The sequence below is a fragment of the Microtus oregoni genome, unplaced genomic scaffold, assembly GCF_018167655.1.
Source record: "Microtus oregoni isolate MIOR12 unplaced genomic scaffold, Mior012 000030F_ref0000283, whole genome shotgun sequence".
In the NCBI taxonomy this organism is placed as follows: Eukaryota; Metazoa; Chordata; class Mammalia; order Rodentia; family Cricetidae; genus Microtus; species Microtus oregoni.
In genome coordinates this window covers 10,614,156-10,640,932 of record NW_024543089.1, presented here as the reverse complement: position 1 = coordinate 10,640,932, position 26,777 = coordinate 10,614,156, and the positions used below count along the sequence as shown (strand labels likewise).

Below are 26,777 nucleotides of genomic sequence, written 5' to 3'. Positions count from 1 at the left end.
TTCCCAGTTAGCTCTCTCTGCCTCTCTTTCTGCTCAGTACTTATGGGTCAGGATATAAGTTCTCAGCTACTACCCTAGTGCCATTCCTGCCTACCTGCCATGATCCTCTCCACGATGAGCATGAACTCTAACCCTCTGATATCATAAACTCCACTCAATGCTTTAATTTGCAAGCTACCTTGGTCATGGTTTCTTAACACAGCAATGGAAAAGTACCTAGGTCCTCAATTTCATACACTGAACAATGTTGTGTGAGATGATACAATATATTTTAAAGTTTATTATAACATCTATCTAATAATTCATTAACACACAACTTAATTATTTGAAAACACAGTGGTGTTCATAAAGTCTGTACTTTCTGAAAGGAAAATGTTATCAAAGTAAACCACTTTGAGGTAAGATAAAATGTCTAGTTACAAGTACATTATGTAATAAAACTGGAGAAATCGATTAGCTATTTCTGCTCCATAATTTTTGGCTTCTTGCCACAGCCATTCTTTGAGGGCATCCAATACAAACACATCCCTTTACTGTGCTAGATCAAAGTCAGGCGCTGCCACTTTGTAGCTCTCAGCCTGCTTGTTTATCCTTCAGCTGCCCCACCTCCAAGGATATGATATAGAGAGACTGTCTTAGGGTTTCTATTGCTGTGAAGAGACACCATGACCAAGGCAGCTCTTGAAAAGGAAGACATTCAATTGAGGAGGGGAGGTTTACAGTTTCAGCAGTTTTCCACATTATTATCATGGCAGGGAGCATGCTTCTGAGGTTCAGTTCATTATCATCATGGCAGGACATGAGGGCATGAAGTCAGACATGGTGCTGAAGAGGTAGCTGCTACATGTTGATATGAAGGCAGCAGGAAATAGACTGAGTCCCTGGGCAGTATCTTGAGCATATATGAGACATCAAAGCCCGCCTCTACCATGAGACACTTCCTCCATAAGATACACCTACTTCACAAGGTCACCCCTCCTAATAGTGCTACTCTCTTTGGGAATCATTTTCTTTCAAATCACCACAGATACATACCAAGATACACGTACTTCTAGAAATTAACTTTGAAATTCTAAGAATAACACATATTCTTATACCCCTGCAAGATAATATCCATTTGTTTTTCAGAGCAATGTGAAAATTTTAATGTTTTTATTTATGATAAAAGTATCAATGATGCTTTAAGGACTTTTGGAAATTTAACTCCCTAACATTTGTTTTTTATTATTTTAACTTTTAAAAATACTTTTTAGTATTTGAAAATAATGTATTTTGATCATTTGTATCCCTAGCTCATTCCATATCCCCTACTGTGTCTCCTTCCCAACTTCACATCTTTTCCTTCCCTCCCAGTGAGTTCTATTAGTGCTGCTAGTGTGTAGGGAGTAGGTTTTCTTAACATGAAATGAAACACTGTACTGCCATCTGCTGGCTCTTAAAACTATAACAAGCAAAATGACTTCTGAAATTTCTTATGCTTCCCATAAACTCATTGGGAATCATGTATTCACCAAGCTAAATCTTGTTTGAGGACATTTATAGACAGGGTTGGCGAACATATAAATAACTAAGTTAGACTTTAAAAAAAACTTGCTCTGATTAAAGTGAACATAAAGTTTCCATTGGGAAATTAATGGAAAAGCTAACATCTAAAAAATAGCATAAATATCAGAGCTATTTTCAAGTGGCAGAATAATCTAATTTAGTAAAATAAAAATAGAAATAAATATATTTATTAAATATAAATGTACATTATACTTAAAATATAAGAGCTCCATATCAAGCAAGTCATTTAATTACTGTGTCCCAATTTACAAAAGTCACAATATTTGACAGTATGTAAGAAACTCTTAATAAATAAATAGGTAAAAAAAGAATTTCCTTATATGTCTATATTATTTTTAACAAAGGCCCATAAAAGTCTATGAATTTAGTGCTTAGAAGACTTAAGTTAGGACCATTGCTAAGAATATGTGAGACTTGGGTTGTCTGTGGATCATTGCTTCCTGGAGCGCTTTGTGTCTCTCTATTGTCGTTAACCTCAAAGCCTTACTGGCAAGGGATGGTGCTTGCGATGCTTTGATTCCTGTGCTGAGTGGTTTTATGTCAACTTTACTCAGTCTGACATCATTGGAGAACATAACGTCCCAAGCAGATTGGCCTGTGAACAAGTCTATGGTGCATTCTAAAAATTAGTGATAGCAGTGGGAGGGCTCTGCATACCGTGGATGGTGCCAACCATGGGCAGGGCTGGGATATATAGAAAAGCAGGCTGAGCAAGGAATCATTTCTCAATGACTTCTGCTTCAGTTCCTGACTTTAGGTTTCTGTTCCATATGAATTTTGGTCCTGACATTCCTCAGTGAATGACTATCATATGGAAATGTACGCTGAAGTAAACCCTTCCCTTCTCAACTTGCTTTTGGCTTTGGTATTTCGTTGCAGCTGTAGGCAATCTTACTAAGATGATCCCCGTAGTGATCATTAATCCACAAGATTTTTATGGCTACTTACGTCATGGCATTCTAAAAGGTGGAGATAGACGATAAAAGAAGAAAAAATCTTTGTGGCACAGCATCTGTTCTCATAGAACTTAATGTAGGGAAATAATTCATTTATCATTTTTGTAAATTTTTGGGGGGCAGGTTGGTTGGGTCTGGTCTCAAACTCCCTAGGTAGCTAAAGATGACCTTGACATTCTGATCATCTGGCTTCCATTTTGAGAGTGTAGAGAGTGTAGGTATCTACACCCCAGTTATAAGGTGGCATGGAAAGTAACTACCCAGGTAAGCAGGATGTGGCCACTCTACCTGCTGAGCTGCGTGCTAATTAGTTTTAATGAGGCCTTAAGAGAGCAATGAAAGCGCAAGGAAGTAGGCAGAGGTTGAACCCATCTTCACAAGAGAATTCGTATTAAAATTTGACTCTGAAGAATTCCTGGAAGTAACTGAAATAGGCAAGTATAGAATACACATGATGGTGTGTCAGAATACGAAATCAGATACACAGAAAGGTCTAATTTATCCAGATGTGATGATGTTGGGGGCATGTCAGGAAAGAGTGAAGAGGCTTAGCAGTAGGAAATTCGCCTTTCCTCAAATGCAGACTACAATATACTTGTTAATGGATAAAATTTCTACATCCCTGGTTTGAGTAATTCAATCAAGGACACAGTCCTTCCTAGATTATTTTGGCCCACCATCACTTCCTTCACAAAAACCGCCCATTACTTTTCCCCCTCTCCAATCCCTAACTTCTACCATATAGTGGATGAGTGGCAAAATATTGCATTTTGTGTGAAATATAGCAAACCCCTAGTATCGAATCTTTCATGTTTCTGAAATCATTGCCTGCACTGCCAGCAACAAAGGACTAGAACAAGTTACATTGTGGGAAGCCTTCAAGCATACGAGCAAGTGCCCAAAAGAGCCCCTCCAGGCACACTGCAGCAGCCAAGAAATCAATCTGTGTAATGTGGCCTTAGCTCCCGTAGCTCCCCTCTAGTTCTCCAAATTGGTTAGTAAAACTTTACAGTAATTGGCAACAAAGGCAGCTGAACAAAAGAACACAATCCACATGGACTTTTACCTGTTATCATACAAAAACTCTCTTTGGCAGAATTTATTAAAGTACTAATGCCAGGTATATGATGCATGTGTTTGTTGGTTTTTCTCAAACTCTATCTTCAAGGCATATAAAAATGAAAATAAACTTAACATCCCTGAAAGACATATTCATAATAAATTACTGCTTGGAAACGGCAGTTTTCAAGTTTAATTGCCTCGTTCCTCTCTATAAATCTCTAGTGTCTTGCTGTATGAGAGGAATAAATGAGAGGTATGAATCAGGACTCGTGCTACATGAACTTAATGTAAAGGAGAATATGATATTTTACTACCTAGTTATCTTACAATAATTCCTTGTGAATTAATTAAGTCAATTCAATGAAAGAAAATAGTCAAAAAGCAAGGTTTTATTGTTGCACAAGTTACCAGATATAAATGAGCACCACCAATTGGAAATCATGTTTGAAACCTAGTATTGGAAAAAATCTCTCTTTTATAATAATATGCAGATGTTGCTATAAAAATATTATTTTCAGGTAAGTCGTTAGGAACTGGGTGAAGTGACCTAATTGGTTCTGTCCTTCCCTGTATGAGGACTGCAGTAACTCAGATGAATCGTGTAATGACTCTGCACACTGACAAGTGGAAGAAAGGACAATAATTTACATGCGTGTTGCTAATTTTTAAGTTCATAGAGAATGTCTTGAAACATTTTAACTACCTTTCGGTTTCATTTTAGATGGATGAAATTTAATGAGTAACTTACTTTTTTCAAAGTAAATTAATATTATTTGAAGTTGAATGTATAAAAATGTGTTTTTTTAGAACTTGAAATATTACTTCATATTGTGGAAATGAATGTGGGCTAAATGACAGTTTTCCATATGTTCAATAGATCTGTGGCTGTGCCTAAACAAAACTGTGGCTATGTTCAATGTTAAGAACTTTTCGTGGGCCCTAGAATTGTTATTGTTGGTGATAAATAACTTTAATTAATGAGTCAGGCTTTATTTTTCATTTCAAACATCCCACCAGTTCTCTTATTCCACTGGTGGGTCTAGTCAGTACATCTGAATCACTGACGCTCACAGGTTCTTCTTTGGACCTTACATGTGCACTATGACACGCACACCCTTATGTATGGGATAAATAAATTAATACATGTAAGAAAATAACATCCTGAGAACCATCTTATATTACACTGTTACTGAAAAAAATGACTGAATCCAGCAGTACTTTATTACTGATCTATGACAGTACTGCATTTACAGAACAGTTAAATGCAGAGAATACAGTGAAAAGATAATATTTCAGTATCTGATGAAACTGGTATCCTTTTGATAAAACACTTCACTGCTAGGGGTCACATCCCTGGCACGTGGTAATAACGACAGTTTTAAAAATCCCCAGTTAGTTCCTTGGGCAGCTGAGGATAGGGAACCTGAAATGACCCTATCTTATAGCCATACTGATGAATATCTTGCATATCACCATAGAACCTTCATCTGGCGATGGATGGAAATAGAGACAGAGAACCACACTGGAGCACCGGACTGAGCTCCCAAGATCCCAATGAGGAGCAGAAGGAGAAGGAACATGAGCAAGGAAGTCAGGACCACGAGAGGTGCACCCACCCACTGAGACAGTAGAGCTGATCTATTAGGAGCTCACCAAGGCCAGCTGGTCTGTGACTGAAAAAGCAAGGGATAAAACTGGACTCTCTGAACATGGAGGACAATGAGGGCTGATGAGAAGCCAAGGACGATGGCACTGGGTTTTGATCCTACTTCATGTTCTGGCTTTGTGGGAGCCTAACCAGTTTAGATGTTCACCTTCCTAGACATGGATGGAGTGGGGAGGACCTTGGACTTTCCACAGGGCACGGGACCCTGACTGCTCTTTGGACTGGAGAGGGAGGAGGAGAAAAGTGGGGGGAGGAGGAGAGGGGCACGAAGAGGGGGAGGGAAATGGGAGGCTGGGAGGAGGTGGAAATTTTGTTTTCAATAAAAATTAATAATAATAAAAATCAGAATGCAAGAGTAAAGTCAGACAACTAAGGTATTAGTCCCCAATATCTAACCATGTTCGTTAAATTATATGCTTCACCTGCAAACGGTTAAGCCCAGTATTTCTTTAGAGTTTGTTATTTAACTGCTAAGGCATCAGGTAATATACAAATATTAGTGAAAACTATATATATACAAATAATGCTATCAATACTCGGTTGAAGTTTCCATAGAAGTTCTGACTATTAGTTTATCTTCAAAAATAGGTAAAATTAAAGTAACATATTTTAAGTGGATATTAGCAATCCATTATTTATTTCCTTTGTACAATATTTTACCTTGGCAATTTTAGCTTATTGTAAATTATTAGTACATGTTAATTTCTTATATATAATTTTGTCCAGATATAGAAATATAAATTTATGCTTAATTTAAAATTTTACAGAACCTTTAATTGATAAATAGTTGTGTACACTTATGACGATCAACATAATGCTATTAAGAACTGACTGTGATGTGATCTTCACTGTGCTGTTAATTATTGACCCCACCTGAAGTCAATGCAGGACTTGTTGTGGGAATCCAAGTTGCTTGTCATATGAGCATGCTGTCTGTCCTATATTCTTCTCTCAAAACATAAGATTTATAGCACTGATGGAAGACAGAAATCTTCAACCTCAGGTCTCTACATGTTCACAAACATAACTGTGGATGCATAAATAAACATGAACACACACACACGCTATAAATACAAAACACCTACCTGAAGTAGTTACAGGGAATGCTGTGGAGAAGTCACCCAAAGATGCTAGAAGAAAGTAAAGATGATTTTATAGTTGGTTTTATAATATAAATGTATTGTAAAAACATTGAATACAGCTTGAATATTTCTTCAAAAGGTATCTAATCTTTTGAATTCCAATTTACTTGCTCTCGTGATATTACTATTTATTCTTTGGTTATTATACTTTAGATATGTTTTAGTGACTATCTGATCAGTTTATATAATTTGCCTAAGCTAAGTTTGCTTGGTTTTGTATTGATTCAAAAAAAAGTAGCTAATTATTTATGCTATAAGTTAAATGGAATAGTTTATAGTCAACTAATATAACATTACCCATGCGATCTTGCCATTGCCAGGACTTATCATAACCAATTTAAAATAAAATATATTTGAAAATTTACAAAATGTAAATATTAAACATAAATATCTAAAATTAAGCCTGGTGTTATACTTGCAGATGTGTTTTAGGACAGCTCAATAAATCAATTGTAGCATAACTTTGATTTGAGCATGTTTTTAAGTCACTGATAAATAGAGTTTATGGCATGTGCAAGACAGACTGAAATAAACTAAAGAGGATATGATTTTTCTAAACAGTATGTGATTTTGACCATAAATTTCATCTTCCATCTTATGCAAGTATATGGAATAATAAAGATTATTTTAGCATATCTGTCAAATTGTTCATCAAGGAGACTATCAACATGAACACATATTAAAGAAAAAATAATTTTTCTTAGGTAAATGATTTGAAAATCAATTATTATTTTCCAGTAATATAACTATTGTGAGCAAACTTTTGTTTGATGACTAAGAAGAAAGGCAGTATTCTCAAAATGCCTGGATCAGAGTCCTTCATCTGTTGTAAATAATATATGATAGGAAATTTACCAAAGTCCTCTGGATTTTGTCTTTTACCTGTAAAATGTGAGTGGTGAAATTTATGCACAAAAAAAAGTTTTGTTAGAATTGATTACAAAATGGTTCAATGGGTAATGTATCTGGTGTAGTTACTGATGGTTTATGGTAATCTTCAGATTAACTTAATAAGAATCCAAACTACAGTGTGTGTGTTCCATAGACTGCATTTCATGAAGCACAGCTTTAGCTGGGACACAGAAAAATTGAATTAACTCCTTGGCAAAACAAAGCAAAGCAAAACAAAACATAAACAAGGATTAAGTAGGGGAGTGATGGAAATCGTGCTTCCTGAACCAACTCTGTCAAGAAAATTATACTATCCCAAATGTGTCCAAGGTTCAAATCTACTATTACATATTTGTTATTACATATTTACATAGTATGAGTCATACCCTTCTGCATATGGAAAAAGAATTCTGTATTAAATGATTTTCCAGCGTGTGAAAACTGATGGTGGTCACTCAGTTTGTCTCCATCTCTTTTGGAGTGCATACTTAACTCTTGATGTTATCTTACCTATGAGTGCCCTTACATTACAAAAATAGGAATTCTGAAATACTGTTAGCTTCAGTATTGAGAGATAAGGCATTGTAAAAATAGAAAAGTAGAAAAATTACTATTGTCTATAACTAAACTAAACTACTTCAAATAACTCTTTGAACTAAAAAGAATGAACGGGAACTATAAAAAAATAGAATAACCTTAGTATATGCATTAATTTTAATTGTTGATATGATAAGATAACCTATGGAAGGAAAGGTTATTTAGTCTCATGGCTTCAGAGGTTTCAGCCCATGATGACTAGCTCTATTGTTTCTGGGTTAGTAATTAATGTCTTGCCATCACAATGGAGGAAAATGATTTAACATATAGCAGTTTTAAACAAATAAATGCTAACGGATGGGGTAGGAAGTGAAAAAGCAAGAATATATTTTGTAAAGTAGATTATAATACTAGTATTAAAGTGATAGTTCTCCATAAACAGAGTAGTATCCTACATTGTACCGTGGAACACAGAAACAGCATTTGAAGACAACTTGACAAAATTCCTAATAAAGAGATTAATCTTATTAGCTGCTCTAGTTTCTTTTCCTGACCAAAGCAACTTGGACAAGAAAGTGTTTATCAAACCTTTGAGTTCCTAGTAATCATCTAGGAAAATCAGGGCAAGAACTGTGGCAGGAACGGAAGCAGAGGAAAGTTTGTGTCCTTACTCCCTTTCATAATTTGGTCAGGGACATTACTTATACTGTCCTGGCTCATCTCCCCAGGGTTGGCATCAGCCACCTCAGGATGATCTCTCCTATGTTAATTAGCAAGAAAGTGTACAGCATATATAACCACAGGCTGATAAACTGAGGCAATTCTTCAGCTGAGATAATTTCGCTACTCAGATATATTAAACTGTCAACTGATAACTGTTAATTTAAAAATGCCCAGAACGAGAAAGGCAAATATCATATGTACAGACTAATAAGTGGCTTTTAGGCATAAAGCAAAGAAAACCAGCCTACACGTCACAATCCCAGAGAACCTAGACAACAATGAGGATCCTCAGAGAGACATACACACATCTAATCTACATGCAAAGTAGAAAAAGACAAGATCTCCTGAGTAAATTGGGAGCATGGGGACCATAGGAGAGGTTGAAGTGGAGGAGAGAGAAAGGAAGGGAAGCAAAGAAAAATGTATAGCTCACTAAAATCAATAAAAAAATACATACATGAATATACACATATATGTATATCCTACAAAACCACATAAAATGACCCGCTTTCTCCAAAGATGCCCTACCTCCTAATAGCTCACTCAACAAGGATCTTATTAATGAACTAATTCCCTGGTTAATTTAGCATTTTCCTGATCCAACTACCTCTAAAACTTTGTCTGAATGGGAGACTATTTCTTCGATAGGAACCTTTAAACAGAAAACATCATATCTGAGCCTGAAGATCCGGTAGACATATTGTTTGGATATTACTCTAAAATTAACTGATCATTTTGTGTGATGGTGTGTGCGTGTATATTTGTGGACATGATGTCTGAGCAGGGGATGCTTGAGGAAGTTAGAAGACAAGTTGTGGAGTCCTGTCTCTCAATTTAGGTTCAGGGGATTTAACTCGGGTTGTCAGACTTGCACTGCTACCTACTGAGCCATCTCCCTGGTCTCTAATGTTAGCTTTGACCCCCGTGGTCTTCTTCTTTTGTGTATTCTTAGGATAAAAAAAGGTTTCATCACTTTAAGAAAAAAAGTTAACTTTTTCAATAGGAAATTAGATTGGATTAAATGTATTAATCCATCTTTTGTCTTCTTTTCCATTTCTAATTAGACATTTGTCCTTGCCACTTGACTGTAATCTTATAAGGTCTGAAACTCAATCACAAATTCTCTAATTTGACTTTCTAATGAATGACTCCAGAAAAGTCAGAATACACTTGACCAATAGATAGAATGTGACAAGACTCACAAACATCTATGCCCACTGACATTTTCAGAATCTTTTTTATATTCGATAGTTTTCAAACTCCTCTCACTGATACTTCCCTTCAAATATTTCACTTTTCTCATGTAAATGTGTTACCTCAGTCGATGCGACATGCTCCTAAAGCCAAGGATGATTCTCAAGCCTCTTTCCTATATTGCTAGAATCTTAATTTCATAGCTTAATGATTCAAAGAAATCAAATAATGTTCACAGATACCTGTGATATCAATGCTGTTCAAATCAATACGGAAAGTGACCAGTTGGCTGGATGTATTTGCTTCAATGCCTTGAATCAGTTCTTCTTTTACATTTTCATCTGATACCCACTGAGCAAAAAAAAGGTCAAAAAGGACTATAACGCTGCCATTTCTGCAAAGAAAAAAAAATGACAGAAGAATAAAAAGTCAGGTATCTTCAAGTGATTTGTCTCAGTTCAGGCAAAATGTCTATGAAATTTGCTAGTTAGTCATCCTGTCCTAGTCCTCATTACAACAGTGTAAACATTGTGCGCCTTGCTCTGCAATACCTTGTAAAGATTTCTTTTCTAAAATAAAGAAATAAAAACTCATATAATAGATATTGTAAAGTATTATCTTTAGTTTACAAAGGAAGGAAAGAGTAACTAAAACTTTCAGTATTTTTCCAAGAACAGAAGTGCTAAAGTCAGACCAATATTGGAGCCAGTGCTCAGTGTGGCACACAGGACCACAGGGCTCTTCCTTAGTCTCTTGTGTCAAATTAAACTGTGTCACACAGAGTTCTGTCACTTTATTGTTTGAAGGAATGAAGTGTGTGAGTCTGCAATGTGTCTGGGGGATTCTTAGGTCAAGAGAAGTCTGATGTAATTTCATGCTTGTTTCAAATAAACTGTACAAATTTAAGATTGCCTGATTCTGAGGCTCAGTAAACATTTGTATTTTAGTTTTCCTTTTTCTTTTGCGTAACCTAAATTCTTAAAGTATGTCTTGATTTTGGTACATAGAAAGAAAGGAAACATACCTGAATTACTAGACACTTGGGATATTTATTCTTTTAAGAAATTTCTTGCCCACAGAATCTGTTACAACAGAAGAATTTAACCTTGTGGCCTTGGTTAATATTCTTTCCCTTTATTTTAACTTCCTCTCTGTATTTTGCATTTTAAATGGCATTTTTTTTTTACATTGTGAGAAAAGATTAAAAAGGAATGCATCTGGAAACAATAGAGACACTTGAGAGAATGGGGTTTGTTTTCTTTCCTAGCTTTCCCTTAACCTCATGTTTCCTCTTAAGCTTACAACCACACTGGAGGGAAAACCCAAGCTCTGATCTCCATTTTGCCCTGACAATTCTCAGGTTGAAGTTGACTTCTTAAGACAAACCAGAAAGAGCCAGCCCTGACATGGTTAGTGATGTTGATGCTAAAACAAAGGCCTTGGTGATGCTGATATTAACTCAAAGACCTTAGATGCTGATGCTAACACAAAGGCATAGTAATGCAACCTTGGTATCTCCAGTTAATGGGCATCTCCAAAGAAGGCCTTTGTTAGCTCTGATGTTATTATCTACCTGTCCTGCTGGAACCAAGAGTAAAAGATATTTTTTTTTATTTCATCATTATATACCAAGACCAGAAATTCCCCGGTAGACCACAGTAGTTTATCATCTCACAGGACTTGATGTCTTTTCTTAATACATGTGTTAGTTTGCGGGTTCATAGCTCAGGAGGAATCATTCTTTTCCATGCTGGTGGGTTTTCATTATTTAAATGACCAAGATAATTTGTTATAATTATTCCACACTTCACTTCTATTAAGTTAATTATCTGTAAATGTGAGCAAGATTGACAATCCAATTATTTTCTTAAATCACAGTAACCAAATCTTATTAGTGGGACCGCACCTTGATAAGCATTCAGAGTTCCTGAATGTACATATGTAAAAAACTTCCTGTCTTTAGTAAGGATTCAGTTATTCACAGACACTTTTTACAATCTGATCTTCAACACGTGTTATATTTTCAACACCAGCTGACCCCGACTTTTTAAAATATATATTTAATATTTTATTTTTTATTGATGTGTATGTGTATTCGTGGCAGGAGTGTTGTGCTGTGTGTACATGAGCACAGATGCACCTGGAGGCCAGAAAAGGAAGTTGGATCCCCAGGGGGTTGTGAGTCACTTGGTGTGGGTGCTAGGAACTAAATTCTGGTCCCAAGCAAGAGTGAATGTTCTCCATTTGTGTTTATCCATTTCTTTCAACTGGGCCCTTATCAATGGAATGTGAGAATACTGGCAAAAGACAATTAGACTCTTATTTTGAACATAAAAGTACAGAGAAATACTGCTTTATTTATTAGACTAATTTTGCTCCTCCTTATAAAAGCCAGAATTTGAGGACCATTTCAGGGCCATCTGGGGATCATTAGGGTAACCACAATTGAAAGTCACATGTATCATAATGGAGAATTTAAACACTGAATCTCTTATGTTATTGTCAATAGACCACTGAACTGACCTACACAGAAACCAAGACCGTGAGATGTCAGAAAAACAAAACAAAACAAAATAACAGCAAAAATACCTCCACCTTTTAAAAGTTTGAGTAATTATATCCTTTGTTAATGAAAGTTAAAAACAGATTAACTGGCATACAACTTTCAGGTTTCATCCATTCTTAGTGAAAAGGATGATTGAACTAGGTTTCCCTAATACTTTCAACTGACCACAGTTTTTTCTATAGTTATACAAACATTGACACCTAGAGCAAGAATGTTAACTTTATGCATTGTTCTATGCCATACACACACACACTCACACACACACGCACACACATATACATAACAGATGTGATACCCATGTCTCTCTTTCTTAGAAGGACTTGTATAAAATTCCTACCTCTGTATTTTTAACACTTTAGTGAACTATTCTTAAGCACTAATAGACACCAGAATTACACATACGCACAGAGGGGAAAATAGCTAACCTAGATACTTGGAAGTTTTTGTCAATCAAAAGAAAGAAAGTTGTTTTGTTCCTACATGCTTTCAATATGTACAGTTTCCATTTCCTCTCCCTCCACCACAATTTCCCTTTCCTCATCCTTTCTTTTATCCTTCCCCATTTTCTTTATATTTTCAGAATCTATCTCCTTTGCCAAACACGATTGACTGAGTATGGACCTAGGGCTGATAGGATTAAATATGGTTTAAAATAAAGCACAAGAGCTCAGAATCTTTTATCTATTCTCATCAGTTCTGTGGTTTTATTTTCTCTTGTGTTGCAAAAAAGATGATTTATATGGAAATGAAATCCGCATCTGCTCTATATATTTCTACACATTTAATTATTCAGAACCCTTGATTTTGTGTACCTTGAATCAAGCAGTAGAAGACACAAGGTATTTTGGGCAGAAATGCAGTTCTGAAATTTTCCTTTACCACGTTATAACTAACTGGAATAATTCACCCTCAAGCAAAAACATATTTGTATGAAAGATGTGTATTTTTAGTTTTGAATTATATATTGTACTCAATAATTTATATCTGTGAGGATAAAATTTCTATATTGTAGATACACATTCAATTGTATCCTTTACAATTTATTTTTGTGTTCAGTATAAATGTTGAGATAAGATAGATATAAAGTAGAAATTTAAAAAAATGATAAATATATATGTTTCATCTCATAAGCAGGCAGAATCTTATTTTTGGTAGTTTATCAATGATTTGTATGCAAGCTTTTAGGTTTAATTTATTTATTAAGATAAATGAGAAAATCATCCCTATAAGGAAAAATAGTGGCCATTATCATTTCAAAGAAACTGCTCTTAGTAGAGGAATTACATGGCCCTTCTCTTTTTGTCTCTCCCTCTCTCTCTTCATGTAATTTTAAAGCTAGATATATTCTATCATTGTGCAGAGGAATTGGATGTAATAGATCAAAATGGTTCTTATCTCATATTTTCCTTAATGATACTGATAACCTTTAGGTTTGCTGAATAAACACAGCTCTTTCCTGTGAAAACTTGGTGACTCATCTGTGTGCAAAGGACAAACTTAAAGTGCACATGGCCATAGAGGGCAAAAAGCTCATTATTAAAAGAGTCAACTGCTAATGCTCTGTGAATCAAAACATTTTTCAGTGTCCCCAAAAGAGAAAAAAAAAAACTTTTTCTCTTCAGATTTGTTTTACACACACACACACACACACACACACACATGCAACACTACTATTTCAGAAAGTGGCAAAAACACGTGAAATATTTGTAAAATAAGATAAAATAGATGAATGACTAAGTTTGGTATTCTTAGTGACGTGTGTTGATGACACACTTGCCATGTGAGGTCACTGTAATTGTAATACTTTAAAAATATTGTTAACCATATATTTATATAATGGATACTGTTATGTAGAAGAGAAAGTAGTAATTTCTGTTCCTTGGTTATATTAATATTGTTTTTATATTTCAAATAAAAATTGAGATGCTTACGTCTAATGATGAGCTTGTCCTTTTTCCTATGAGTATAGATATTCATTCATGATTATTTAAGATAATCTGAGACTGACAGGATGGCATTCAAGCTTGAGGACTGGAATTTCAATCTCCAACACCCATATAAATGCTAAGATGGCATTTACCTCATAAGTTTAATACCAACTCTAAAGAGGAAGAGGTGGGAAACGCTGATAGCAGGCTGGCTAGCTAGTTTAGGTGAGTGGGTGAACTCTGTGTTCAAATGAAATATTATGCATCAACACACATACTCACGCGCATGCACACACACACATGAGATAAAATTAAATGGCTGAGAATGTCTCCATGTTCTCTTTCCCCATCCCATATCCCCCTCTTTTCAGATTACCAATTCAAAAAAAGTGGCAAGATTTTGACCTGCCTTCTTCCCATTAATTTTATTTGACCTAAGGCCATTTTTTTCAGACATAATTTTTTGACCTTTAGTCTCAAAAACAGAGGATTCTGGGCTGGAATAAGTGGTCTGCGGTTAAGAGTACTTTTACGCTTGCAAAGGACCAAGATTAGGTTTTGAGCAGTCATATGATTGTTCAAAATAATACATCACTTCCAGGAGAACCAAGGTCTTCTACTGACCTCTGTAGTCAGACCCTACTGTCTAATAAGGAGATAAGCCAGCAATTCCATCACATCTTGGGGTGATGTTTTGTTTGATACACAAAGTTCTGAATGAGCTGGGGAGAAGAGTGCTCACTATGAAAAGAGTGTCGGTTAAGCATCAGTGGACATGTGACATGGATTGGTGCTTAGCAGTCACTAAGATAGAAAGGAAGGACACTAAGGAGATAAAAATGGCAGTCCATTTGAAGAAAACTACACAGAAGAAGGAAAGATGGTTGTGGGGGTGTATGCATAATGTGCTAGGTCAGCACAGATGCTAAAACAAAGTAGGAAGGACTTATGAAATTCAAATGAGTGCCTGAGACAGTATATAGGAACACACCTGAATTTCGAGTGGCAATGTTAAAGAGTCATCAGGAGCTGAAGACCCAAGGTATGAGTAGGCAGCTAAACTCAGTCTCTAAGGTGTCCTACTACAGACACAACAGTAGATGAGAACGTATAAAACCTGCATTGGGCTGAGGGGAACAAAGCTTCTTTCTAGTAGCTGAAATTGGAAAACAAACAAACAAACAAACAAAAACCGGACATGGTGCTAACAATAATTCCTTAATAAAAGGTTTTATTATGTGCATAGAAACCTTAAACATAGATTCCCAGTCTTTGAGAAAATCAATTTTAAGTAGCACAAATAATTTCAATTTGTAGAAATTGAATAAACTTCTTTCTGACGTTCTGAACATAACTCAGAGAAAGCAGCCAATCCAAAGCTAGGTGAAGTTATCTTAACTTATCTTAACTCTTTTATATTTCCTTGGACCATTATGCAGTATATATGAATAATTTACTATGGATTGTAACTTAATAACAATAGACATTTCTTGATGTTGATATATCTTGTTAACAACAGTTTCACTTTCTTGAAACATGTAAATATAGTACAATTACACAATGGAGTACTACTTAGTAGTAAAAAAAACAAAGATGTCTTGAAATTTGAATGCAAATGGACGGAACTAGTAAAAACCATCCTGAGTGAGGTAACTCAGACCCAGATATACTAACATTGTTTGTATCATAAGTGGATATTAGACATAAAGCAAAGGACAACCAGTCTTTAGTCCACAATTCAAGAGAAGCTAGCTAACAAGAAACCCTAAGAGAGACATACATAAATCCCCCTGGGAAGGGGAAGCAGACAAGACCTTGTAGATGGAGCTGCAGGCCGCTTTGGCTCCCAGCCACTGGCTAGCTTTACCCAAAATAATTACACGGAAACTGTATTCTTTTAAACACTGCTTGGCCCATTATATCTAGCCTCTTCTTGGCTAACTCTCATAACTTGCTTAACCCATTTCTAATAATCTGTGTAGCACCACGAGAGACCTCGTGAGAAAATTATGGAGGGGAAGAAGGGAAAGTAGCAGGGGAGGGGAAGAGGGGAAAGAGGGTGGGAGGAAAACAAGAGGGAATGATCAAGAATGGGAAAAAACTGAGAGAGAGAAAGGAAAGAGATATCTCGATTGATGGAGCCATTAAAGGGCTGTTGAGAAACATAGCACTAGGGAAAACCCTAGGAATCTTCAAGGATGACCCCAGCTAAGACGCTATGCAACAGCAGAGAGGTCACCATCTCTTTCAAAGCATAAATTTGCTTCACAGAATAGTTGAGATATCACGGACTAAGCTGAAGATCATTTGGGAAAGATAAGAGCAACACTGTTTTCCAGTGATAACAGACAGTCAAGATTCACATCAGATTAAAGACATAATTATAAATTATTCAGTGGAAAGAAACATGACAGTGATGTGTCATTTTGAGAAGGAAATAAAAGAACAAGAAAAGAATGATGGTGATTGCATTAAAACAGAAGACACTTAAGTCTCCATCTATGGCACTGACATCCCCACACACTTGCCCACAACTTTAATATGTCTATATGCCTTTACATCATGTTCACAATACAGTTATGGTAGAACTCTTATTGCATGTCTAACTTTCTGTAGCTTTTATTAGCAAAGAAATATAGGGTTTGTAAAAAAGAAATTACATTTGCATCAGATTTGATATGAAATATGATGTTGGAACACTCCTCCTAGGCTTCTGGATTGACCCCCAAACATCAGCCTCAGACTGGGTTCATTTAGTTAATAATCTGATTTATTACCTGTCTTCATGCTTACTCTAACCGCTGCTATTGGTTTCAGAGAACTTCATTTAAGGAATTATTTATACAGATAAGATTAAAGACAAAATACAGAGCAAAATAAGGTGCTTTTGTAGTGTTTCTACTACAGGTTTTATATTTTCCTCAGTGTTTACTTCTCTGGCTTAAGAATGAGGAACTCCTAGTACAGATTCTGTTGTAAGTTTTCATATAGACTGATTACTTTTTGAAGAAGAAAGAAGAGGAGGCAAAACAAAGCAAAGGAAAATAAAGGATAAAATTTTCCAAAAAAATGTCAACTTTGGAAATGAATTAAGTGAGACATTCAGAGGAGAATGAAACCACTAGAAAAAATATACCAAAAACTGATATTATAGTTTATAATTGCATGCCTTATGGTTTACAGTGCTTATCTTTCTTCTCTGTCTTTAATAGTGTTTTACACAAAAAATTATCTATAGACAACAAAAGTGACCTTTTGATACCTATTTTTTCACGCAAGTGGTTTCACTTTATTTCCCTCTCATTTTAGAAAATTAAAAGTCTTTTTTTTTCTATTCTATATACAAAATGTATGGCTCAATCAACTGTATTTGTATTTGAATTTTCTGGTTTTTGAGTAGATCACTCCTTTACCTTTTCCTGTAAATTTTACAGATTCTCATTAGCAGAACAATCTTCTTTTCTGATTACACTGTTTATGAGTATCTCTGTTTCAAAGTCCCCTTCGTCATCCCAGTTTATAAATTATTAGATTCATGGTGACGTAAGCAGGACAACAGGTCAGGGAGTCATGGACTTTTCTTTATAGACAATGATTCAACAGAGACACATGAAAAACTATTTGAAGAAAGATTAGTTTTTAAGAGGTTAAATCCCATATTAAATGTTTTTATAGGAAATGCTATATTTACATATATAGTGTAGCTTAACATACCCATTCATGAATACATACTTTAGACTGAGGTATCACTGTAATTATGAATATTTTGTGCGTGTGCCTACCACTTTGTGTGTGTGTGTGTGTTCATGTGCACATGTGCCCACAGAGGTCAGAAGGGAGTAGAGGATGCTACAATCACATTTTTTTTTCTCTAGATAAAAATGTTAACATATCTTCTCTCTTTTGTAATTTATAATATGAACAAGCTAGGTGACATATTATTTTAATTATAATTAAGAAGTTTCTTTTACATGTTCTTAACAAATTATGCTCTATATCTCTTTGTACATATATTCAATTTTAATCCTACACATATCTGTACAATTTTACCCTCGTAAGAGAAACACGTTAATATATCAATTATCAAATATTACTATTATCTCTTACTAAAAATGAAAATTTTTACTATAAAACATTTCCAATCCTCACAAAATGTTGAAAATATTTATTCTTTCCTACACATAATGGCACAACACATTTGAGAAGAGTGTTGGCTGGGTGATGGCACATGCCTTTAATCTTAGTACTCAGAAGGCAGAGGCAGGTGGCTCTCTGTGAATTTGAGACCAGCCTGGTCTACAAATCCAGTTCCAGGGAAGCAAGATCTGTTATACAGAGAAACCCTGTCTGGAAAAACCAAAATAATAAATACAAAGAGAGAGAGAAAATGAAGAGTGTTGGCTGGGATCAATGTTCTATCAGCAGAATGGTTTCTAGTATACTCACTCAAATTGGAAAATGCTCGATTTCTTATATTCATTCTTCAGATTACTTGATTCAAAGATCTGATCTATCTGAAAATATGAGAAATGTATTAAATTGATAATTTATTTTTTATCAACTTTTTATACAGAATACAGGTAATCCATTTGTTTAGAACTGAGCAAGTCTTATTCATGGTGGGGGTGTTTCATACAGTTATGAATCCTGAAGGTGGAATGCATTTACTGATATTTTCTGAGTAAAAAAACATGCACTATGTATCATTTGAAAAGAAGTTAATAAAATTGATTATGAGATTTTAAACCAGCTGTGGAGAGACAGTCCCCTACCATTTGCTGAAGGTCAAAAGCAAGAACTTTGAAATCCGCTGAGAGTCTGTCTTGTAAATTAGGATTATATGTCACTCCAGATGTTATTTTAAATGTCCCTCTGACTTCATGACTTTTTCCAAGGGCTGCATCTAGATGAATTAATAAGAAATAAAGCTCCTGGTTATGAATAGAAGAAAATATTACATCCTGGTTTATGACATAAAGGCAACAACATTTATTTAATATACTTTCCCTGTAATTATTTAATTCTTGTTTTTTCTTTATGGTCCTTTTTCAAAACCAGCTACTGCCTCTCCTTTTTAATTTTTACGTATCTGGTTGTTTTAAAAGACTAAAAATATACGCTTATTTTCTCTCCTATTGTTCATTCTCCCTTTCTTTGAAGTCAAGTCATACATTTTTTTTTTCATTTTCTTTTCAAATTGAGATTCCTGTTGGAAGTCACAGGGCATAATCGTACTTTACCAATTATGGGAAGTGAATCAGGAAGCATAGTGAGAAACGGACCATTAAAAGTTGTGTAGCTGCTGTTAGATGTTTCTTGGAGCCCAAGCCTCCAGTACACTGCTGGCTTGCTGCATGTGAATTTCTGTGAAGATTTCTGTCCATGTGTGACTTTGAAACATGGCTTTGAAGCCACTTCTTACATCCTAGTAATTATAAATTTGGCATGTGTGACTTTTGGCATTAGACAGGACCTATCTTCATTGGAGAAGTTATTGAGAATAATGTAGAAAATGCAGTCTCAGTGAGGAAATAATGTAAGATAAGATGAACAAATTAAACAGTCTTTCTATCTGAATATTTTCTTTGATAGATGAATGATAAAATCATTAGTCAGTACAATAATAACATTAAATAATTCTCACAACGGTGTGATATAAGAAGTTATTTTTACTTTTCTACAACAGGGAAATGGAGGCTTAGAAAGACATAATTTCCTAATGGAGTAAAGATGAACAATAAAGGAAGTGAAATTTAAATATACGTGTGACTAACTATAACTCCAAAACTCTCTTAAACACATCATTTTCCTGTCCAGAAAAATATTAAAGCAAATATCTTAAGTGCAAAACTTAACATTTCACCTAAAAAATTATGTACTTACTGTCATTTGTGTAATTCCTATTTTGCGAACAAATTAAATTACATTTAAAACTTCCCACTTAAATACAGAAAATGGCGAAAGAGTTAAGAGATGTCTGGTTGGAGGAGACTCAGAGACCTTTATTAGCATGTCTGTGTATGGATGGAACTGAACTGCATTCTAGACATTAGAAAGTTTATGGAGAAACCAGCCATCTTAATAAAGAATATAATTCAGTTAAAATTATTGTAGCAATGTGAATTTTGTAGTAGAGAATTTATATGCATGTACAGAAAACAACAAGTTTGATGAAAGTTATATAAGCGTTCTATATAATTTTTGCAGCATTTTAAAATTGTACCTATACACACATATATGTGTACATAATAATAGTCAAGGAAAGAGGCCATTAACTTGAGAGTTGGGACTAGAGATATTTCAAAGGAGGTCATCTGGGGTAAACGTGAGGGAGGAAGTAGAGGGTGAATGTGATATAAATCTATTTCAATTAAAAGTGTTAAAACTTTACAATATTTTCATAAATATAGAAATTACATAACTATAATATATTTGATTTCTTCTGATGTTTTATTATTAGTTAAATTCAAATTTCTATTTATTTTGAGTTACTCTTTATTACATTGCATCAACATTTACAAATATAATGTTCCTATTATAGAAAGGATAAATGACATATCCTTTATGAACTGCAAAATTATTATGTTTTTTAAAGTTACTTGAAGTATATAAATAATCCTAAAACATCCACTTTTTTTTTAAACTAAGTGAAACTTGTGTATTGTTCATTCTAAACACAAATATTTTTTAGCCTAAAGGAACTTTCCTTCTAGATGGTTATATTTAAATTATCAGTGATTATATTAAAATTATTTCTACAACACTACAAAAACTTTTTATTATGTTCAAATTTAAACATTGTTCTGTCAGGGGAAATAGCTTATCCAAAAATACTTGCTAAAACTAAGACGATTCACAAGAAAATTCTCATGTTTATGACTCTTTAAAATTAATTTGTCCACATACAATTCATTATTTTAAAACACAAATTAAATAGTATCAAATATCTTTACTATCCAGGCTATTGTGATGATTTTGATTTATTTATTTATCTTATAAGTGAGTAGGTGGTAATTAGGAGTAAACTCTTAGAATCGGAGTTCAGTTTGGGATCTGATGTCTCCTATGTTCCAAATGTTGCTAATTTAAGCAAGCTAGTTCTCAAGTTCTTTGTTCCGGATTCACCATAAACTGTGTGGTGAGAAGTGAATACCAATGATGCCAAAGATATATTTGAATGTCTTTGAAAGTTTTGGCTCACATTAGCATAGTTCTACACAATAATGCTTAATTTCTTTCTTTTTTCTTCTCAAGTAGAATTAAATTTTTATAGGTCTATATTTATTTATGTTTAATTTGTTCACTCAAACTTATTAGCAACATTTTAGATGAAAAATAGATTAAAATGTAATTTAATACAAATGGATAATAGTGCTCATTTACTCTTCATGTATATAAGCTAGTATAGTTTGTGACATTTTAATATGCAAAACTACTATATTATATTCTAAAATAAAAAAGAAACTGAACATTATTTTGCAAAAAAAGTAAAACATTTTATTCCCAAATTTGAATCTGAGGTTATAGGAAATGACATACCAACTGATTTTCTTTATATCCTGTAAAGAAAAATGTCCAAAACCACTTAAATGAAACAAAAAAAAAATCTTGTGGTATGGTCAAAGTAATGAATAAATTAGAGCAACAGTTGACTTAGAACATGTTTCTTTTTTAAATGCATGACTTACCTGTTTCTGATTCCTTGATTGCCAGCCAGGACACTGCAATTAACCCAGCACAGAGGACTATAAGAATAATGAAGAGAACTGAGAGCATTGCCTCAAAAGAGTTGAGAGAATGACGTCTTGCGGCCACCTTTCTGTCTGACTTCATTTTTTTTTTTTTTGAAGGATGGATAAGTTAGGAACTATGAGAGGCAATAGTCTTCAACATCAGCAAAACTGATACCTTAATACTAACTGTAGAGTAAAGTCTCTCAAGTTTCTAAGGATGTTAAAGTCACCAACCATTCAAGCTAACATTGAGAGCCTTCAGTGTGAATTTGCTGTGTGTGCCTGTCTGGAAATGGTATGTCTCTATACATTCAGTATCTTTAAAGCAGTTAATATTTAAGAAGATACAGTGAGTACAGATGCCTAGAGCTGTAAATTGTAATCATATGAACAGGCCATTTGTCAGAGTAAGAGCAATGAAATGCATACCATAAACAAAAAATTGACCCTTAATCTCATTGAGAACTATTAAAAACATGAAAACGATAAACAAATTGGTCATTAGGGAAATGCACTTGATATGTGCATAAGTGTTCTGAACAGATCAACCTTCTTCCCTGTGATTCAGGTCACAATTATAAGTATTTCTCTGTAGGGAGGTCAAAACTTCCAAACTACAACACACATAGATATATAGTATAATTGTCTAGTACCTTATTCTAGCCCTCTATTACTCCTTTCTTATTTCACTGTTTCTCTTATGTGTATGCATGTGTGCCTAGATACATTACTGAAATAAACAGAAGTCTTGTGAATTTTATGTTGTCACTCTTGAAGTTATGCAATGTAAAGCAGTATTGATTTTACTTAAAGGAAAGTTCACTTAGGTATCATATGGCTACTGTACGTGATGTAAGCAATTATCAGTATCTGGGATTAATCACCCTAATAAAAACAGACTGTTGGTTTCTATTTTAAGAAAATATGCAAGGCAGAGGAGACCTTGCTCATGTATTGGTGTACTTTATCATTTTCTTAAAAGACAGTGTTTCTCTGTGAAACAATCCTGACAATACTGGACATCTTCATACTCCCTTTGTAGACCAGGTCAGCCCCAAACTCACAGAGATCCACCTGGCTCTGCTTCCCAGGTTCTGGGATTAATGGTGTGTACCACCAAGACCAGCCCATACTTTATTATCTTAAATACACCAATATAACAAGAGAACCAGATAAGAAGTCCTTAGATGTAACTGTCGACCTATGCTTTCTGGAAAAGTGAGAATTTTTTATAATTAAAGCAGAGTGTGCAGTTGGAACTTTCTTAACTTACAAAGTAATGAATTCAGGATATAAATCAACCAATTAATTATTCAATCAATCAATGGCATCTAATCTATTTTGGGGTAAGTCATATACTTCTTATTCTGCTAGGTAATATTGAGCTCATGAGCACTATTACAAGTGTAGAAATCACACATAAAATTTTAAATTGAAAGCCCAAAGGTATGTATTTAGGTTCAGAAGTAATATAAAAGTTCAGATTTGGAATCCTGCCTCTCATACTGGGTTGCCTTGTTAACACAGGGTGTCTTGCTGCAAATTGACATGCCATATGCTTGTTGATATCCATGGGATTCCTGCACTTTCCTGAAAAGAAACTGAGAAGGAGTGAATTGGAGGGTGGGAACAGTGGGTGGGTGGTGATGAGGTGGAACTGGGAGAAGAGGAGGGAAGGCAAACAATAAGAGAAGAAAAAAAATCTTTCACATGATATGTGTAGCTTAGTGTGTACAAATAAGTATGTGTAAGAATATCTTGTTAAATACAGTAACTTATGAAGGATAGTGTGACATTAAACAAGTGGATGTGATCATGTCTTAAAATGTACAAAGCAAGCTATTAAAATAAAATCAGAGCTGCTCTATCAGGTAACAGAACTCACTGCAGAGTTGTGATGATGGGAATATAGGATCAGTCAAGGATGAGAAATTCAGCTCAGCACAGAATAAAGAGCCCAGAAACAACTTGATTTGTGCATGGAAAACATCGTACATTAAACAGAGTGTTATTGTTAATACATGAAGAAAAATCACTATTCAAAGAATGGGGGTAAGTTGATTTCTTATCTATCAGCAAAAATAAATAAAACTAGATCATTACCTCACAGCCTAGGATGAATAAATTCAAGGTGGAGTAGATATACATGAGAACTACATATAAATTTAGAAGAAAAATGCAGTGTTTTTTGACAGTTTCAATTGAGTTTTAAATAATAGCATAAAACAAGGAGAATTATACTGATAAATTTACCCAACAGTAACCCAAAAAATTCTTAAAGAAACCAAAACCAAAGTCAAAGCCAGAGAATTTGTTGTGAGAATATCTTTCTGTGTCTGTTTGTAACACAATATAAATTAGGTCACTGTTTTAATATAAATAGTTGGGAAACAGTTCTCAGAAAGTCCACTAGAGAAATAATGAAATTAAAAATTGTACATAGAAAACAAAGCCAGTGCTTCCTGGGTGTGGTGAAGTCCTTAGGTATCGAGAAGAGTAACTTGCCAGTACTTGCAGGAGCCAAGAAGAGCAGGTTCAAAGGTCTCCCAGTTACTGTGAGCAAGCAGGATCATTAGGCAATACACAGTCATGCTCACTGTGGGAGAGAGACTCCAGACTACTGTTTCCCTTTGGCGTATTCAGTTTGTCCTGACTAAGAGATGGTGCAGGAATTTATGAGATGATATACTCAGCAGATAGGAGTGAAAGAAAATTCATGTGGGTGGAGGCTTTATACACTGCTTGATAAATATTCAAAATATTTATAGAAGATAGAAAGGATAGAATTTGGAAGAAAAGGAAAAGGAGCAGGAAGAAAGAAGGTGGGTATATAGGTCAGTGTGCAGTAAATGTACTCAAAGTATGTGATGCACTTGCTCAAAAACAGCACTGTGGAATTCTCGGTTCTGTGCAAGTATATACAATAAAAATAAAGACAGTGGGGATATTTTTTAAAAAAGAATTTCTAATTCTTTCAGTTAGTACAGATAGCAAGACATTAACAAAAATGTAACACAATAATACAAACAAATCTACTCCAACATCACCGAAACCAAGCAAAATGAAAAAGAAAAATGCAAATAAATACAGAAAAGTGTATCTGTAAATACAGAGATCTAATTAATATAAGAAATTGACCAAAAACATTAAAAATATGGGCACTAGAAAAAGTGGCGTTCCTTGCCTGTTAGAAGAAAATTTCTGTCTTTCAATTGTAATACTGCAGTCTTATTTCCAGCTTTGAGGAAAGTCATCTTCTGTGGCCTGTCCTTCTATCTACCACTGTTCCCTGGGGTCTATGCACCACCCAGTAAGCAAAAGACCATATATCAGTATTAAGAAGTACAATCATCACAAACCCAGATTTTACATGCCAAGTGTTAAAACACAATCAATAACAACGTGGGCAATATATCCCACTAGAACCAAGCAACTCTACTACAGTGGGCCATGAGACAATATGGCTGAGGCACAAAAGACCGACTTCACAATAACTGTCATCCATATGTTCAAGGTCCTTAAAGAAGATATGACTGGATCCACTTTTAAAATCTATGGAAGCACATACAAACAGAGGGAAGAAATGAATAAAACAGTACAAGATATAGAGTGGAATTAGAATGAAGAAAGACAATCCACTTGAGGAAAAACTGTAAGTTAAAATGTAAGAATTTTAAACAGAAGCCTCAGAGGTAAGTATCACCAACAGAATGTGAGATGAAAGAGAATGTTGGGCATTGGAGACAAAATAGGAGAAATGACTATGTCCATCAAATGAAGTGTTAAATCTCAGAAAAAAATCATGGCACAAAACATTCTGGAACACATAGACACTATGAAAAGATCAACAATTTAAAAGGCTATTAAGAATAGGAATGGAGCAAGAAGAAATGCAGGTCAAAGGTACAGAAAATAATTTCAACAAAATCATAGAAGAAAATGTTTTTATACTACAGCAAGAAGTGCCTATCAAATTACAAGAAGCATACAGAAAACCAAACAGACTGAAACAGAAAAGAAACCACACAGCACATGATGATCAAACAGCAAGTACACAGAACAAAGAGAATTTTAAGAGCTGCAAGAGAAAAAGACCAAATGACATTCTTGAACACAAAGCAAGTCTCCACAGATAAAAGAAAGTTGAAATAACACCCTGCACCTTATCTGGAAACCAAGGATTCAACCTGTATATTAACAACAGAAAGAAGAGAAAGCTTACAAACTCACAGAAATGGAACAACTTACTACTGAATGAAAAATTGACCTAGGAAGGAAATTAAGAACTTTTGAAAACTGAAGAAATATAAATACAAGGTACCAAAACTTGTGGAACATAATGAAGGATTCTCTAAGTATAATGTTTATAACAGTAAGTTCCTCCATTTAAAAAAAATGGAGGGATGCCATACCTAAAAGCCCTAGAACATAAAACATATAACACATAAAAGGAGTAGAAGGCAAGAAATAACCTAGACTGAGATCAATAAAACAGAAACAACAAACAACCAATGAAACATTACAAAGAATCAATGAAACAAATACTTGGGTTTTGTTTTATTTGAGAAAAATCAATAAGATTGACAATCCTTTAGTCAAATTAAGTGAAAATTCATCTAATTGAGCTGTTCACGAAAGGGACACACCTGAACCCCAACCAATCAAGGGTGTTGGTGACTCTCCACAAACTGACAAGATAGATAAAAATTAATAAGCTTAGAGATGAAAAATGGGACATAACAATAGGAATCAAGCAAATCTATAGAATCCTAAGGATATACTTCAAAAGAGAATGTTGGAAATACGAAGGTTC

General features: G+C 34.6%; 1 protein-coding gene across 1 annotated transcript in view; it reads right to left on the bottom strand.

The window, feature by feature from the left end:
• The window catches only part of Tmprss15 (transmembrane serine protease 15), a 103,830-nt gene extending 81,766 nt beyond the window's left edge, over positions 1-22,064 (bottom strand). The window contains exons 1-5 of the mRNA XM_041678537.1: positions 21,920-22,064; positions 19,004-19,134; positions 18,678-18,745; positions 9,980-10,131; positions 6,336-6,380 (exon numbers count right to left, since the gene is read on the bottom strand). Coding sequence (XP_041534471.1) covers positions 6,336-6,380; positions 9,980-10,131; positions 18,678-18,745; positions 19,004-19,134; positions 21,920-22,064 — 541 coding nt within the window. The remainder of the gene's footprint in view (positions 1-6,335; positions 6,381-9,979; positions 10,132-18,677; positions 18,746-19,003; positions 19,135-21,919) is intronic.
• Positions 22,065-26,777: the final 4,713 nt, after the last annotated feature.